This window comes from Strigops habroptila, chromosome 4 (assembly GCF_004027225.2).
Source record: "Strigops habroptila isolate Jane chromosome 4, bStrHab1.2.pri, whole genome shotgun sequence".
Taxonomy (NCBI): Eukaryota; Metazoa; Chordata; class Aves; order Psittaciformes; family Psittacidae; genus Strigops; species Strigops habroptila.
The window spans coordinates 78,230,641-78,245,088 of NC_046358.1; the positions used below are offsets into that span (position 1 = coordinate 78,230,641).

At 44.2% G+C, this 14,448-nt stretch overlaps 2 protein-coding genes and 1 non-coding gene across 6 annotated transcripts in view; all 3 read left to right on the top strand.

The window, feature by feature from the left end:
• Positions 1–3,518, top strand: part of EEF2K (eukaryotic elongation factor 2 kinase) — a 32,137-nt gene extending 28,619 nt beyond the window's left edge. For all 3 annotated transcript variants that reach the window (XM_030483558.1, XM_030483560.1, XM_030483559.1), the window contains one exon: positions 142–3,518. In XM_030483558.1, the coding sequence (XP_030339418.1) occupies positions 142–251 (110 nt within the window). In that variant the 3' untranslated portion in view covers positions 252–3,518. The remainder of the gene's footprint in view (positions 1–141) is intronic.
• A 2,814-nt stretch (positions 3,519–6,332) lies between these two features.
• Positions 6,333–6,414, top strand: TRNAL-AAG. Its single transcript has one exon. It is a non-coding gene; the product is annotated as a tRNA-Leu (tRNA).
• POLR3E (RNA polymerase III subunit E) overlaps positions 6,334–14,448 on the top strand; it is a 31,056-nt gene continuing 22,941 nt past the window's right edge. For both annotated transcript variants that reach the window (XM_030482974.1, XM_030482972.1), the window contains exons 1-4: positions 6,334–6,612; positions 10,915–10,995; positions 12,079–12,129; positions 13,434–13,511. In XM_030482974.1, coding sequence (XP_030338834.1) covers positions 10,960–10,995; positions 12,079–12,129; positions 13,434–13,511 — 165 coding nt within the window. In that variant the 5' untranslated portion in view covers positions 6,334–6,612; positions 10,915–10,959. The remainder of the gene's footprint in view (positions 6,613–10,914; positions 10,996–12,078; positions 12,130–13,433; positions 13,512–14,448) is intronic.

A 14,448-nucleotide genomic window follows, 5' to 3' on the forward strand; every position in this document is an offset into this window, starting at 1 on the left:
TTTGCTGACACTATTAAAATAGACCCATACACCCAGCCTTGCAGTTTGACCTCAGATTCTGGTCTTGTCCTTTAATTGCTTCAGGATAGAGATGTTTTTTCTTTACCCTGTCAACACAACTGATACTATTTCTTCTTCTAGGTGAGCTGTACACCGAAGCGGCAGAAGCAGCAATGGAAGCCATGAAAGGCAGACTGGCAAATCAGTACTACCAAAAAGCAGAAGAGGCTTGGGCAATGATGGAAGAATAACAGTGCAATTAAGCAGTTCTTGTGTATATTTTTTTTTATAGATTTTCTGCATTTGCAACTAAAAAGATGTAATTTTACATGGTGTTACCAGTTTCTTTTTTGGTATTTTAGTTTTCAAATTTTTTTTGAGGGGAGAAATCCAATTGTAAGGGGTACATAGGGTGCCATAGCATAGCTGGTGTTTTAAAGCTGTAATACAGACACACTTGATCTTTTGTATTTTTTTAACAGTTAGAACTGGAGGACAAAAAACTGGTTGTTTTGTTTAGGTTTCACATGTCATTTTTTACACAGCAAATGCTCAGTATGTTTACATTTTTCTTCCACTCCTCCTCCTCCTCCACAGGAAAAAACATTTTTCTAAATTCTCAGCATTTCTTCTTCATTTTTGGTGTATCTCACCAAATTTGCAATTTAAGCATGCAGCTATTCATTTTAGTAAGTAGTGCCGTTCTTTTACACTGATGTTGTGGGCACTTCTGTTATTCTTCTCAAATGAATTCCAGATAGAATCCTTACAGTGTGGGGAGGGGCAGGGAAGGTGCTTCAGATTGGCAGTGAGAATGTTCAGGGTAAAATATATTTTATTCACTACCAACATTGCGTATTTTACCATCAGAAAATAGCTGATGTTCCTGATGAGGTGGGGCATCCAGCTACCTCTCTCATTTTCACATTTTGCACCAAATAATAACCTAGTTACACAGAATTCTACTGATCTTATGTGATATTTGTCCAATGATGTACAGTAGCAAGATCTGTAATACATGGGTAACTTGAAGTTATTTTTACAGTGACATCTTGATTCTCAGTGAAGCTAGATCATCTCAGTTAAAATGAGAATACACCCTCCACCATTTCCAGAGGGATGTTTGAAAAGGTTAGAGGCTGTTGATTCACCTATTTTTATGTATAGAAAATCATTTATCTGTTTTAAATAGCTTTTAAAATAGTGTTTTATCTGTAAATGGTTTCAAATGCCAGTTAGAGAAAATTGCTGGTTAAAACCAGAATACAATATTATCCCCAAACACTTAATTTCTGTGTCCTGTGTGCATAACCCTAATCAGTAATGGGAGGACAAATGAACGGTGGTAACTGAATTATCATAGTATAGAGATAAATTTCTTCTAAATCCGGTGTTTTATTCTAAAGCTGTTGTCCCATCTATACAGTTAGTACAGAAGCTGTTCCTGTTTCTTGGTTATGGTTTACACTCACTTTGCAGGAGATTAAGATGGAAGCTTCTCGGCCTTACAGCCTCCTGAGGGTGTAAATTGATGTGAATAAGGAGCAGCCCCTCTGAAGTGCTGAATGACCAGTAATGCTCAGCAGCCTCACGTAGCCAAGCTTTTAAAAGCATGCTTAAAACTAAGGAGTTGATTTCATTGGGATTTCTTGCATGCATAGCCAAGTAATACTGATTTCTTGTAAAATGTAGAAACCATAAGAGGAACAGAAATCAGTTTGTCCTTTCCTGTGTGAGTGCCTGTCACTGGGCTCCAAAGTTACGCTCCCCATTTACTCTCTCTGGCAAATAGATCATAGAATCATAGAATGGTTTCAGTTGGAAGGGACATTAAAGATCATCTAGTTCCAACCCCCTGCCACTGGCAGGGACACCTTCCTTTGGACACCTTTGGACTTGATGACCTTAAAGGTCTTTTCTAACCTAGTCGATTCTATGATTCCACTAGACCAGGTTGCTCAAAGCCCCGTCCAACTTGGCCTTGAACACTGCCAGGGATGGGGCAGCCACAGCTTTTCTGGGCAACCTGTATCAGTGTCCCACCACTTCCTAATGCCTAATCTAAATCTATTGTCTTCCAGTTTAAAACAATTCCCACTTGTCCTATCACTACATGCTCTTGTAAAAAGTCCTTCTCTGGATTTCTCATACATATCTTGAATTATTGTTTAAACAATATTCAAGCATGATGTTAGTGTCTGAAAGAGGCAATATCCTGGTGGTTAAGGAAGTGAGATGGGAAGATTTGAATCTTTTCTAGGAGAGAAGGAAAAGTTATCCTTGGATGTTGTACTTTTGGGTGGATACTGTAACCCCAGACAGTTGCAGCTGTGAGTAGCCTTGCAACACATGGCCACATCTTCTTGCTTATGGCCTTTTTATTTTGGTTTTGTTTTGTTTTATTTTGACAGTGAAGGTGAAGCTCTTCACCCATTAATGAAGGAATGTTTAATTTCTAGATCTCAATGGGCTTAGGTAGATATTAAGCTAGGTACTAAAATAACCAGATTTTTGGACCTAATAAGCTGAAATAGAACCAGAGTTTGTAGGATCTTGGGTCAGATAGATGTTCTAAGTGCTTAGCCAAAGTTCTGCTTTAGGTGCCTAAAGCCTCTTTTGGATGTGGCCTTTTTGCTCTTTCAGTTCATAACATTAAAATGCCAGTTGTTAATGAAAGGTGAAGGTGCCATTTGCCTCTGAAGACAGTGAATAGTCAGTATTTTGTGCAGAACTGATACAGCGTAGGCACTATAACAAATTCAGACAAAAGGATTTGTTTTCCTCATAAGGTGTTGCTGCCAAGTCTTTGAGATCTTCCTGAGAAGGAAGCATGTGTAACACCAACAACCATCATGTAGGGAGGAGAGGAGATTGAATGTGCCCAATCAAAATGTATACATAAAGGACGTAGAGTGTAATTATTGACACGTTTTGGTGTAGTTTAATTTGCTAAATTCATTAGTTGCTAAAGTTGCTGACAGTTCTCTCTAGATCTGGTATGTAAATGTGGACACAGCTCAGTGAAAAGATTATGATGATTAATTCTTTGTTGCAAATACTACTTTTCTAGTGATGTAGACTACCTTCTGCTCTAAGGTGATATCATACTTTTTAGCTGTACAATAAATAGAATTGACAAGTAATTTGCAAATGAAAAATGTTTACAGAAATATGCACTTCTATGACATTCTTTGGGAGAGAAAAACTATATATTTGACAGAGTCTTGGAATTGATATTGCTATATGCTGTATTTTAATCTATTCACAATGAATAAATAAAAATCTGTATTTTTAAAAAATGTGAAAGTAAATCTGAGGCTCAGCCTGCCAGAACTTACCCAGGTTCAGTGTTTCCAGATGGCAGTGGGAATATTGCCTGGGTAAGGACAGCGAGGTGGAAGCCTTTGTTTGTATGTCAGACATGCAAATACCAATTGCCTGCATCGCTTAGTCCTCTCATTGGCTTTGTCTGGTTTCATTCTGGCTGGTCAATAAAGCTGTTCTTTTTGTTACTTTTCTCAGTAGAGTTTTAGTCATTGCATGAGGGGGGTTGCTTTTGTTTTTGACTTTATAATCTGCCAAAGCTCAATCCTACTATTGCAAGCTTCCAGAAACCCTCTGTGGTGGTTTAATTATTCCATTTCTGATTTCATTTGCTTTCAACAGTCAAAAGTAACTAACTGGGAGGAAATAACTAGATGTGTACCTGTGAAATCTGTTTTCCTCAAGAAAACTTAAATGGTTGATGTGCTGTTTTGTTTGCATTCAATTACACATGCATGTCTGTAACTGATATGGCATAAGATGTAAGGACTGAAGTGTTCATTTGCAGGACTGCTGCAGAGGCATCCTTACACCTTCAGTCTTTGCTTGGTCCTGATAAAAGAATGGAAATACCTGGCCTCTTATGATTTGAGTTGGGGGAGTTTTTGCCACAGCTACAGTATCTAATATCACACTCATCTTCAGTGTGATTTATTCCCCTTTCTGTTCAAGAATAAACTGTCTGATGACTGGCCCTTTTAAACTGTTAAAAATGGAGCTCTTACTGTTGCTTTTTTTAGACAGGTATAATTTATTATACCTGTATAGTTTAAACAATGTGAAATTGTTCTCTAGCAAAGGCACTTTGAAACAGCAGAATCTCCTAAGAAGAAAGGGCCTCCTCACTCTACTGTAGTGTCGCTAAGATGAAAAATGGTGAAATTTGGCACTGCAAGTCTTGTCTTTAGCTATAGCTGCTGTCACTGAGAGATGGAGTGTTTGGGAAGTATAACGAAGTGTGAATAGCATCCATCAGACAGCATAGGGACAGCCAGCACTTACAGCTCATAAAGTGTAAATATGAATATTGCCTGTTTTGTCATTATTGGTTTATGGGGCTGATTTGAATCTCTCTTCCCCACAGGTATGCTTTCACTTCTGAGAGCAGAGTGGCTGCTGACAGACACAGGTGTAGTTTAGGTAGGCCGAATCAGGCTTTCTCATCTGAATTTTAAAAGGGAGGATTTTGCTGGAACCTCAGGTTGGATTCAGGGCCAGTGCTCCTGGTGGTGAGTCAGGCTGTGTGCAGGTTTAAGTTCCGGGCCATCTCTCAGGTGCCTCCTACTGCTGAGGACCTGAACGCCTCCTGGGGCCAGCTCATGGGTTTATAACCATCAGGCCTGGTTCTTGGTCTGGACACAATTGATACAAGCGTTGCCTCCTTGCTGTTCTCCGGCTAACTCCTGTGCCAGGGAAGCAATACAGTGAGAATGATAGAAATTCACTCTTTAATTTGGAAAAGGTCCTGTAATTATCTTACTTTGCACTGATAAAATGAGAACCCTGGTGACCCAACTGCCAGCCCCACGGGGCAGCCTGTGCTCTTATCCCCTGGAAGTGCCACTCGTGGCTGACTTGGATAATCTTGGGTGCACAGGCTTCCTCCAGTGTTGAGGAGAAGCATCTCTGTGGCCAGGCACAAACATTTCCGGGACAGAGGCTGAGCTCATCCATGGTGGGGCACCCATCACTTCTCGGGGGGGGGCGTTGGTACTTTTCACTGCCTTGGCAAAAGGACCTGTGGCGCTGAGCATCCCTTGTAATAAGAAAACCACTTGTTAGATGTGTTCTATGCAGCCTCTCACATTATCTCCCGCTCCACCAAAAGTGCAGTGGTGTGGATGGTACACTGCTGCCTGGACAAGAGCTTGGAGACTGCTAAATCAGACTCTTTCCCAGAACTTTTCTGCTTGAACAGAAGTTTGCGGTGTGAAGCCAATTGAGGTCTGCTTACTTTCTCTCCTCCCAAACCTCTCCTGCTTTTCTGCAAAGCCGGGGCCGTGGGAGGAGTCAGCTCCCTCTGTTCTTAGAAAACCCTGCATCCTTCTGAAAAGGCAGTGAACTGAGGGTGTGAAACTGCAGCAGTGCTGAAGGAGAAGGATCCCATTCACACATATGTGTGTGTGCTGTTATTTCCCAGTGCTTGTAGGCAGTGAATGAAATTTTTAGCAAGACACTGCAAAGCTGTAGCCTCTTAAAATGGTGAGGGTGCTGAGGCCCTGGCACAGGTTGCCCAGAGAAGCTGTAGTTGGTTGGACGGGGCTTGGGGCAACCTGGTCTAGTGGGAGGTGTCCCTGCCTGTGGCAGAGGGTTGGAACTGGGTGAGGTTTAAGGTTCCTTCTAACCCAAACCAGTTATATGCTTTATGACCTCAGCTGCCTGGTGCCCCTTGGGAGTCTGTCCACATTTTGCCTGAAAGTCTGGTGAGTTTTCTCGAGGAATTAATGATTACAGTCTTGGTTTAAACCACAGCACCCGTCCAGTCTGGCCTGAACACTGCAGGGGATGTGTTCCACTCCCCTTCTCACAATTGCTGCTGCTGCTGCAGCCTGCTGTGCTGGTCCCTGTGCTGCAAGCAGAACACCACCACCTCAACGATGACGTCTGCTGACTTTTCCCTCGCAAATTCAGCGAGTTGTAGCTTTGCATCAAAACATTAAATACATGGGGTTTAGTCATTTTTTAGGCTTTCAGAGGGGGTGCACAGACGGTGCCTCCACATACCGCAACGGCGGGTGCGCTGCGCCCTGGCATCCACGTGGCAGCGGGGCAGCCGGATCCGCGCCGGTCCAGCCCTGCCCGGTTCCTCGCGGGGCGCTGCCCTCTCTCAGCCCGTTCCCGGTCGCAGCGCACCGCTGCAGTTACACCTGCTCGTAGGCAGGGGTTGAAATACCCGCCGTGTTTAGTTCTGAGGTGGAAGCGGTGTGTGGCGGGCGCTGCTGAGGGGTAAAAGGCGGGAAAAGGCTTTGTTGGAGTATAACTGATGGCGAAGAAAACGTTAATAGGGCGGTAGCGTGGCCGAGCGGTCTAAGGCGCTGGATTAAGGCTCCAGTCTCTTCGGGGGCGTGGGTTCGAATCCCACCGCTGCCAGCGGGTCTTTTTCTGTCGCGGCTGGATGCAGCGCCCCCTGGCGGGCGCGCCGCCTGTGAGAGCATTGTGGGTAGGAGGAGGGCCGCGTCCCCACGTGCCGGCCGGAGTGACGCCAACATGGCCGCTGCCTGAGCGCTGCCCGCCGCGCACCGCCACCGGGGAGCCGGCGCCCCGCTGACCGTGCCGGCCCAGCGCTAGGTAGGCGGCTGCGGCCCTGCTTTTGCTCCAGCCCGCGGCCGCGCGGGCCACGGGGACCCTGCGGGCGGCGGAGCGGGAGGAGCACGGCCTGGGCTGAGGTGGGCTTTGCCTGCCGGGGGTGGGCTGTGGAGAGGGGGCTCTGTGAGGACTTGGCACCGCGGCGGATACCGGGGGCGCTGGGCTGCCGCCGTGCGGGCGGGACCCTCACAGGAGCCGGCGCGGGGCGGGGCCGCCGTGGCGGGACCCCTGAGGGGAGCGGGCGGGGGTCCGGACACAGGCCGCGGCTCCTCGGCTCCCCTCACCGTCCGGATCTCCCGGGGCTGTGGAGCGGCGGCACCGGTCGGGCCGGGGCCGCTTCCCCCGGGGCCGGCAGCTCTGCGCGTCCCGCTTTGGAAGGGCGCAGCTCACACCCCAGAAATGCAGCAGAGCATTAGCTCTGCGGGGCCGGTAGCGCTGCTCTGCTGTGCCGGGGGGCGTTTGGGGCAGCCGGGCCGTAGCCTCCCTCCCTGCGGTCCCCCCCTGCTGCCGGGCTGCGGTGTCAGGGGCAGCGGGCTGGCACGTTGGCAGAAATGAAGAAGCCGCGGTCGGCGGGAGCGCTGAGGTGCGCGGGGCCGCCGACGTGGAGGGAAGATGGGGCTTGGCACCGCGACAGGGGCTGCCCCTGCGAGAGTCACCACGCAGCAGCGAGCAGCTTAATCCCTGCCCCTGGCAGAACAGGCCTAGCACTTGGGTACAAAGACGTTGAGGTGTTAAAGAGAGGTTCATGCTTAATGCATAATCTCTTAAATCCTGAAGATGTGCTTCAGTGGCATCCCCTCCCAAGAGAGGTCCTGGTGCAGAGGAGCCCTCTTGGGGGTTCACTACCAGAAGATGACTGTGCAAAGCTGCTTGCAGATGAGCAGAGCAGGGAGAGAGCTAAGCAAATAATTAGGTCAAAATGGTAATTATCATAAATGTTTGGAAGGTGCTTCAGCTTTTTTTGCGGCTTCCATTTTACTGTATGCTATGGGCCACCCTGAGCTAGAGGATTGCTGCTAGGGCTGGGCTGAGAGAAGCCTACAGAGGAAAGACCAGGTGCCAGAGGAGATTACGGTAGTGATTCAGGAGATGGCACTTTTCCGACTTTGCTGGTTCATTATCTGTACTTCAGGGCACTGATGCAGCAGGAGTTCCTGGCCTTTCCTGCACTGCATAATTACACACAAAGGATATTTGAAGTTTCAGCGTTGGGACGTTGGGGGTCCATTATTACTGACAGATTCAGGTCATGCTGAGACCTGAATTTGCTGGAGCATTTCTTGCAGGCCTGGCTAAAAGTCTGTGTGTGTCAGCAGACGTGCAGATTGGCAGTTTTCCTTGTACAGTTGTATTAAAGTCTGTGGTAATAAAAATTTAAAAAAGACAGGTCTAGTATCCAGATGCCCTGAGCTCCAACTTAGAGGTAGGATTCAGTTGCTGTATCACTGATTTTTACAGTTCTTCAATCACAATATTTTCCTTCATTGGTTCTCAATTGATGGTGTTACAGGCAGCTCGTAAGTGGTTTCATTGGTCCTGCAGTTGGTCACATTGCAGCAGAAAGGAGATTTGCCCTCCTGCAACCTGTTCTAAAGTTTAATGATTCATACTAATAACTTGCATTGTATTTTCATTTGCACCTTAAAGGAAAGTTCCTTTTAAAAGAAAACAGTTCTGCCAAAAGGAAATTTGAAACTGATGATGACCATATTTGCTATCTCTTAGTGTTTAATTCCGTTCTATCAATCTTATGGTGTCATATATGACAAATGTAGAAATGAACTCCACCATGTACATATATATACACTATAGATGTAGAAAGCTTTATTCTGATTCAGAAGATTCCTTCACATTGCATGAGTATTACAAATGGTGCTGGGACACACTCCTTCCTATTTATAGAGCTGTCATTGTCATACTCCAATAAAAGGAGCTGTAGTCATTCTTTATCCTTGCATGAATAAGAAAAAATGTAATCTCCGTAATACAACATTTTCCTTGAGTACTGACAGCTGCATTCATAAAGATTTTGTGTATAATTGTTGAAGCAGATGAGAGACCAGAGACCAGGTCTTTCAGGCTGTTTCTCTTTCTCTCCTTAGCCCAGGAAATCTTTATTTCTCTTCTGGAAAGTAGAATAACTTTCTCAGGAGAGAGGAAAAGCTAGCACATACTTGGCACAGGCTATCCAGAAGGGAAGGGTGGTTCCCAGTCCTCTCAGGGGCGTGAGGAAGGAGGGTTTGGACCCACGTCTCCCACCTTCTGGTGTTCACATGTTCTGAGGCATCTTGGGCATCCTCCAGTCATCAGCTCTGTTCTGAATGAAAACTGCAGTTGTTCCACTTCATGCAGTGCTGTCGAGCGGGCTTTGCAGGAGCCTGCTGTACCAGGCCATCCAGGGGATATGAGCGGAGCAAGCAAAATTGGAACTGACAAATCTGATTTCTTTAAAGCAACGTACTCATGCGTGTATTTCTGGGAAGAACTGAGTGCCTGATTGCAGGAAACACTGATCTTGGTCAGATATCACATACAGTTGTGCAGTCACAGGCTCAGTCTGTCATTAAGACACTGGCTTTTTGCTGGGAAGGTTTTGCGTTTCTACAAAATTACTTCAAATATGAGTCTGAAATATTATGAAGTGGTATATTCTCAAATACAGATATATGGTGGGAAGAGCCAGGGATATGCTGGTGCTTAGAGAAATGGAAAATTCCAGTTTAGTACTGGGAGGGAGGGGTGCTTCTTCGGTAGTGGAGAACCTGTAAGTGAAAAATATGGAATCATATTTCTAGGTGAAGTGTCAGAAACAATGTAAATAAACCAGAGGTGTTGCCTGAATAGAAATCTGCCCATGTAGTGATGTTGATAACACTCATATCCAGAATGTCTACCCAGCCTCTCTGAAAGGTTTCTTAGGTAGCTGTATGTGTATTAACATCATGTTTTGAGAAGCGTGAAGGTCTATTGAAATACACTGGGCTGCTCGGATTGTGGTGACTTGCGTATTTGAAGAAAAAACCCGCCACCATCTTGAATGTAACATAGATGCTGGCTGCTTGCTTGCTCGCTCAACCTCTCTGTTGCCAGCTGATCCTGGATGCTGCCTCTTTCTCTTCTTCCATAGGAGGTCCAGCGAAGAAGCAAGCTGTCACTGAGAGTAGAAGGCAGTGAAAGAAAGTTCCTGAACACAGATCTCATTTCTTTGCCAGATCATCTTTGTTGTTAAAACTTCCCTTGATCAGTTTGTGAGAGGTCTTATTTTTGTATGGCTGTCCTGACCAGTACTGGCCGATTAACAGTGTCTTAAATGATCTGAACTGATTTACATTGTTGCAATGGCATCCCAAATAATTCGTAAATAATTTTGATTTCAGCAGGGGAAAACTATTGTTGCTTTAGCTGAGGGATCATTTTTTATTCAAAGATCTGAACCAGACATGACACTGACCCCAGCACTGGATTAAACATGAAGACTTTTTTCTAGAGCACCCAGCACCCAGTTAACATAAGAGTCTTATTTTCTATTTGGAGTTGGTTTAGTTATGAAATAAAATCTGTTGTTCTGATAATTTCAGAGGACTTCAAGAGAAGCCGAGGAATATATTTTGGAGCAATGCAGTCTGAAGAGTGGTAGGTCAGGAGACAAGGCTGCAACATGACAGGTAGATGAAATCAAGGTCAGCATATTCACGGATGGGAGTATTGTTTGGTCCCAAGTGCAGGGTTTACACAGGCTTTTATCTTCCCCCACCTCCTTAGCTGGGAGCTTTCTCTGTTATCTTCCTTCAAGGATTTTTCCTGAGGAGGGAAGCTAGTGACCCATGTGCCACTGTCCTTGTTGACAGTGGTGAGTGCAATGGCAGTTTCAGAGCTCACACATGCTGACTGACCAGCCAGCGCACTTGTAGATGTGCTGGCTGGAAAATCACCTGCTGCTGGTGTGTTACAGTTATGCAGTATATAAAAGATAAACTTCCTGCAGGTATAAAAGGGCTGTCTTTCCCTCTGTAGAACACTGATTTAGTGATCTCTTTCTTACAGAACTGGCTTTCAGAAAAGTTGCATGAACTTACCTATTTTTGAGACACTTGTTTCTTAAATTTGGTGGCAGTCAAGATTGTGAAGTGTTAGGGACCTGATCAAACACGTACATTCCCTCAAAAAACAGACTGAATACATTGCCACTGAAAGCAACCAAGTTAACTTGAACAAATACTCTAGGCTACATGTGGAACATGGCACAGATGTAATGACTCATATGACATTTCTGTTTTCTTTCAGGTTGTGCCAAGGAATAAGCCAAGAAAAAACTTTTTGTATCTTAGCATGGCAAATGAAGAAGATGATCCAATTATACAAGAGGTAAAAGTGCATTGTGGCAGCAGTGCTTGTACATGAGGTGCTTTTTCTTTAACTATTATTCCCAGTGTTCTAACATTGCTGAAACAATGTGTCATCAACATCAGTGGTTGTCTTATACCCAATGGCTTGCTCTGTGCAAGGAAATATGTTGTGTGGGCCAAGTATATGGCCCATGGTATCTATTTTGCCAAAATAGTGGTGTATATATTGACATATTCAGCTTAGGTTTTTCACCCTTCATAATCATTCCATGTCAGAAGAGGAAAACAGGTGGGGAACTTGCTTCTATCACTATGCGTCTCCCATGACTTTATTGTGTGTCTCCGAGGGCTGTAAAAAATTGGAATGACTTTGTTAATACTGTTAAATATGAAGCTAAAATGTTTCATGCCTTCTGCTAAAATAAGCAGTTGTGTTCCGATTCTGGACTTATGTAAGGGAATGCTGTGCCTGAAAGAGCAGTCACAGTGTTCTGTTCACTTTTCTGTGTGAATTTACATACCTGAAGTACAAGGAAGGAAAAAAGCCATGAGGAGTGGGAATTGTCAGGAGTGTATCTAAGATGGCAGCTTCCATATGTGATATTCATGAAACATCCATGGATTTTCAGTGCTGGCGGCAAAATGCTAATACTGAATCAGGTTTGGGTTGTGGTTGTCTTTTGTCTGATTTAGAAAGATTTTATGACAAAATAGTGGTAGTGAAGTTACTTTTCAGTCATACTGCCAAAAAGAGAACTTCTTCATCTTTCTATAATTGTGATAACAGATTCCCTTCAGCCCCTTGGAAAAACGTTTTCCTCTTTCATTTCAGATTTGTTTGCCAGGTTTCCTTAAGAGAGGTAAAACACAGCTAAAGCCACTGTCTGCTGCCTCCTCATAGTGGGTGGTTTTTTTGTTTGTTTTTTAAAAAAGCCGACTTCAGAATTCCATGTTGGAATCAGCAGAGAGGAGACCTTTGACAAGAGTGTTATAAATGTGTTTTATGTTGGAGTTTGTGATGAAAAGCTAGAACTGTCAGCATTTGAGCTCTAGGGATGGTACTTGCTGGCACCTGGTGAAAGTTGTTTGGTTTGCTTTTTAGATTGATGTGTTCCTGGCCAGAAGTCTGCTGGAGAAGCTGTATCTGTTTCAGGTATTTCAGTTGACTTGTGTGCAGTGATTGTTTAAAATAAATTTAAACAGACAGAGCAGTAACTTTCCTAACTGCTTCAGCCTGCCAAGATCTTTGATATAGGCAAGCCTGTTTGGGTCTCAGTCAGTTTTGAAATACTTAGTATTAAAGCATTGCCAAGAGAGAAGTTGTCATTTATGGCACAGACTTGTCATTAAATCGCTCCCTCTAACAACCCTAAGGGAGTGCTTTTAGTAGACGATGTCTTTTTATCGTGGTTTGGGTAAATCTGCAGTCTCTCAGCCGTCTTCTGTCATCACTGATTTTTGCCATCTTTACTAAACATGTATCTTTAGGACTGGCCATATTTAGAACGTCAGCAGTATTCATAAATTAGTGTGAGACATCAGAAGAACCTTCTTAAGCTGTGGGGATAAAACTAACTAGTGGTTAGTGGAAGGTGGAAATGTGTTAGGAAGGTAAAGATCTTTTTTCTGTTCTGCCACTGAATTTCTCTAATCATTTTATCCTTGTGATTCACTTTTCCCATCTGCAAAATGGGAAGTCTTTTGAGGCTGTTGAATGAAATGTTCAGCATAAACCAGTGATGCCCACTGGCAAGCCCACTGCCTCCTGTCCAGATCCTCTGCATGGCACGTGCCAGCAGAGCAGACACATTGGACCATGCCATGCAGCCTTGCCCCTGGGATACCCACAATTGCTCTATGTCAGGAGTGAGCATTGGCTAGTGATGGGGCCTGTGGGTGTTCTGGAGAAAGGGGAGGTCTGAGCAGGATGCTGCTGTGACTGGAAGATTTCATGTGGGTACCACAATGTCCTATCAGCATTCCCAGATGGTTCAGAAGAGAGACTCATGTGGCTAAACTTGGGTCTGGTGTCCTGACTAGCTACGTGTGACCCATATCCTGTAAGCTAACACTACTTGTGCAAACCCACAAATACTTTACTTTTAGGTAATAACTTTCCAAAGAGTCAATGCTGAGGGATGGGTTTTTAATTGCTTCTAACACTTCCTTTTTCTGCTGGACTAACGTGAGATTAATGTAACACATTTTCCTGTGTTACAGTTTATTGAGGGACAGGAAGAGGGTTGTGTAGTGATGAAAACAGAGGACTGAGGGGAAAGCAACAGGCTTTCTAGGTCATACTCCCAAATACCCTGATGACTCACAAATCAGTCAAGTAATTTCTTGATGTATCCATCTGGCAAGTGGGATGAAGGGACAGGGAAGATTGAGTTAGTTTCTGTGAAGTCCTTCGATCTTTAAATGAAGAGAGGTTTATGAAATGGATTTGTTTTCCAGTATCCTATTCGTCCAGCTTCCATGACCTACGATGATGTTACGCATCTGTCAGCAAAGATAAAGCCAAAGCAGCAAAAGGTTGGTCGTCGTTTGAGTCCGGTCTATAAAAATTGTTCTATGTTGTGCAGAATGTACTTAGGAAAAGCACAATATGCTATTTAGCTGTTACAACTATGCAGCTACTCGCATGACCAGATCTCTGTGCTTGGAGGTATGGGGGAGTCTTTCATTGTGCCTGTAAAGCAGAGTTTAGGATAAGAGCAGTTTATAAAGAGAGGAATTAAAGTCATGATGGAAAAGCCACTCTTAATATAGAATCACGCAGGGAAACATAGTTCCTAATGCTAATTCAGTCTGTAGGTGCTTGTGTGAATATATCTTGATTTTTAAGGCCTTTACAATAGACAGAAAAGAGTTGAGATTTGGAGGCATGCTCTGTCTTTTAGTGCCAGTGTGGGTCTTGATTTCTCTCTTGCCTGGCCATGAATCACCAGCAGTCCTTTTGAAGTCATTCACTACAACTGGCTAGTATGGGTATGGATAGTGAATGTATAGCCAAGGCCAGAATGATTGCACTTGCTTGCAAATGTATCCCAAAACTGTGGCTGTGATTTTAAAATGCCTTATTTAAAAAATGCAGAAATAGATGTCTGTGGTATCTTTTATTCTGGGAAATGCTTAGGAGAGTGCTTGTGTGAACCTTGGAGTTAGGATGCATGTTGTGTTCAGGAAGTATGCTGTTAAAATTAGCAAACATTTGCATTGTAAGCCCTCTGCAGACTTGGCAAAGCTGCCGTCTCATCCAGGGACTTGTAACTAGTTCAGTTTGCAAGTAATATAAAGGGGAAAAAAATGAGGCAATAGCTGTGATATACTTTGGGGCTTCAGCACACCCCGATGAAGAATGTGTACTGTATTGTTACAGTATGTAATTAGAAATGCTAAGCAGGAAAATGCTTATTTTTGAACATTTGTCTGAAGTTTAAAGTTTAAGGGGGGGAATAGTTCTCCTTGT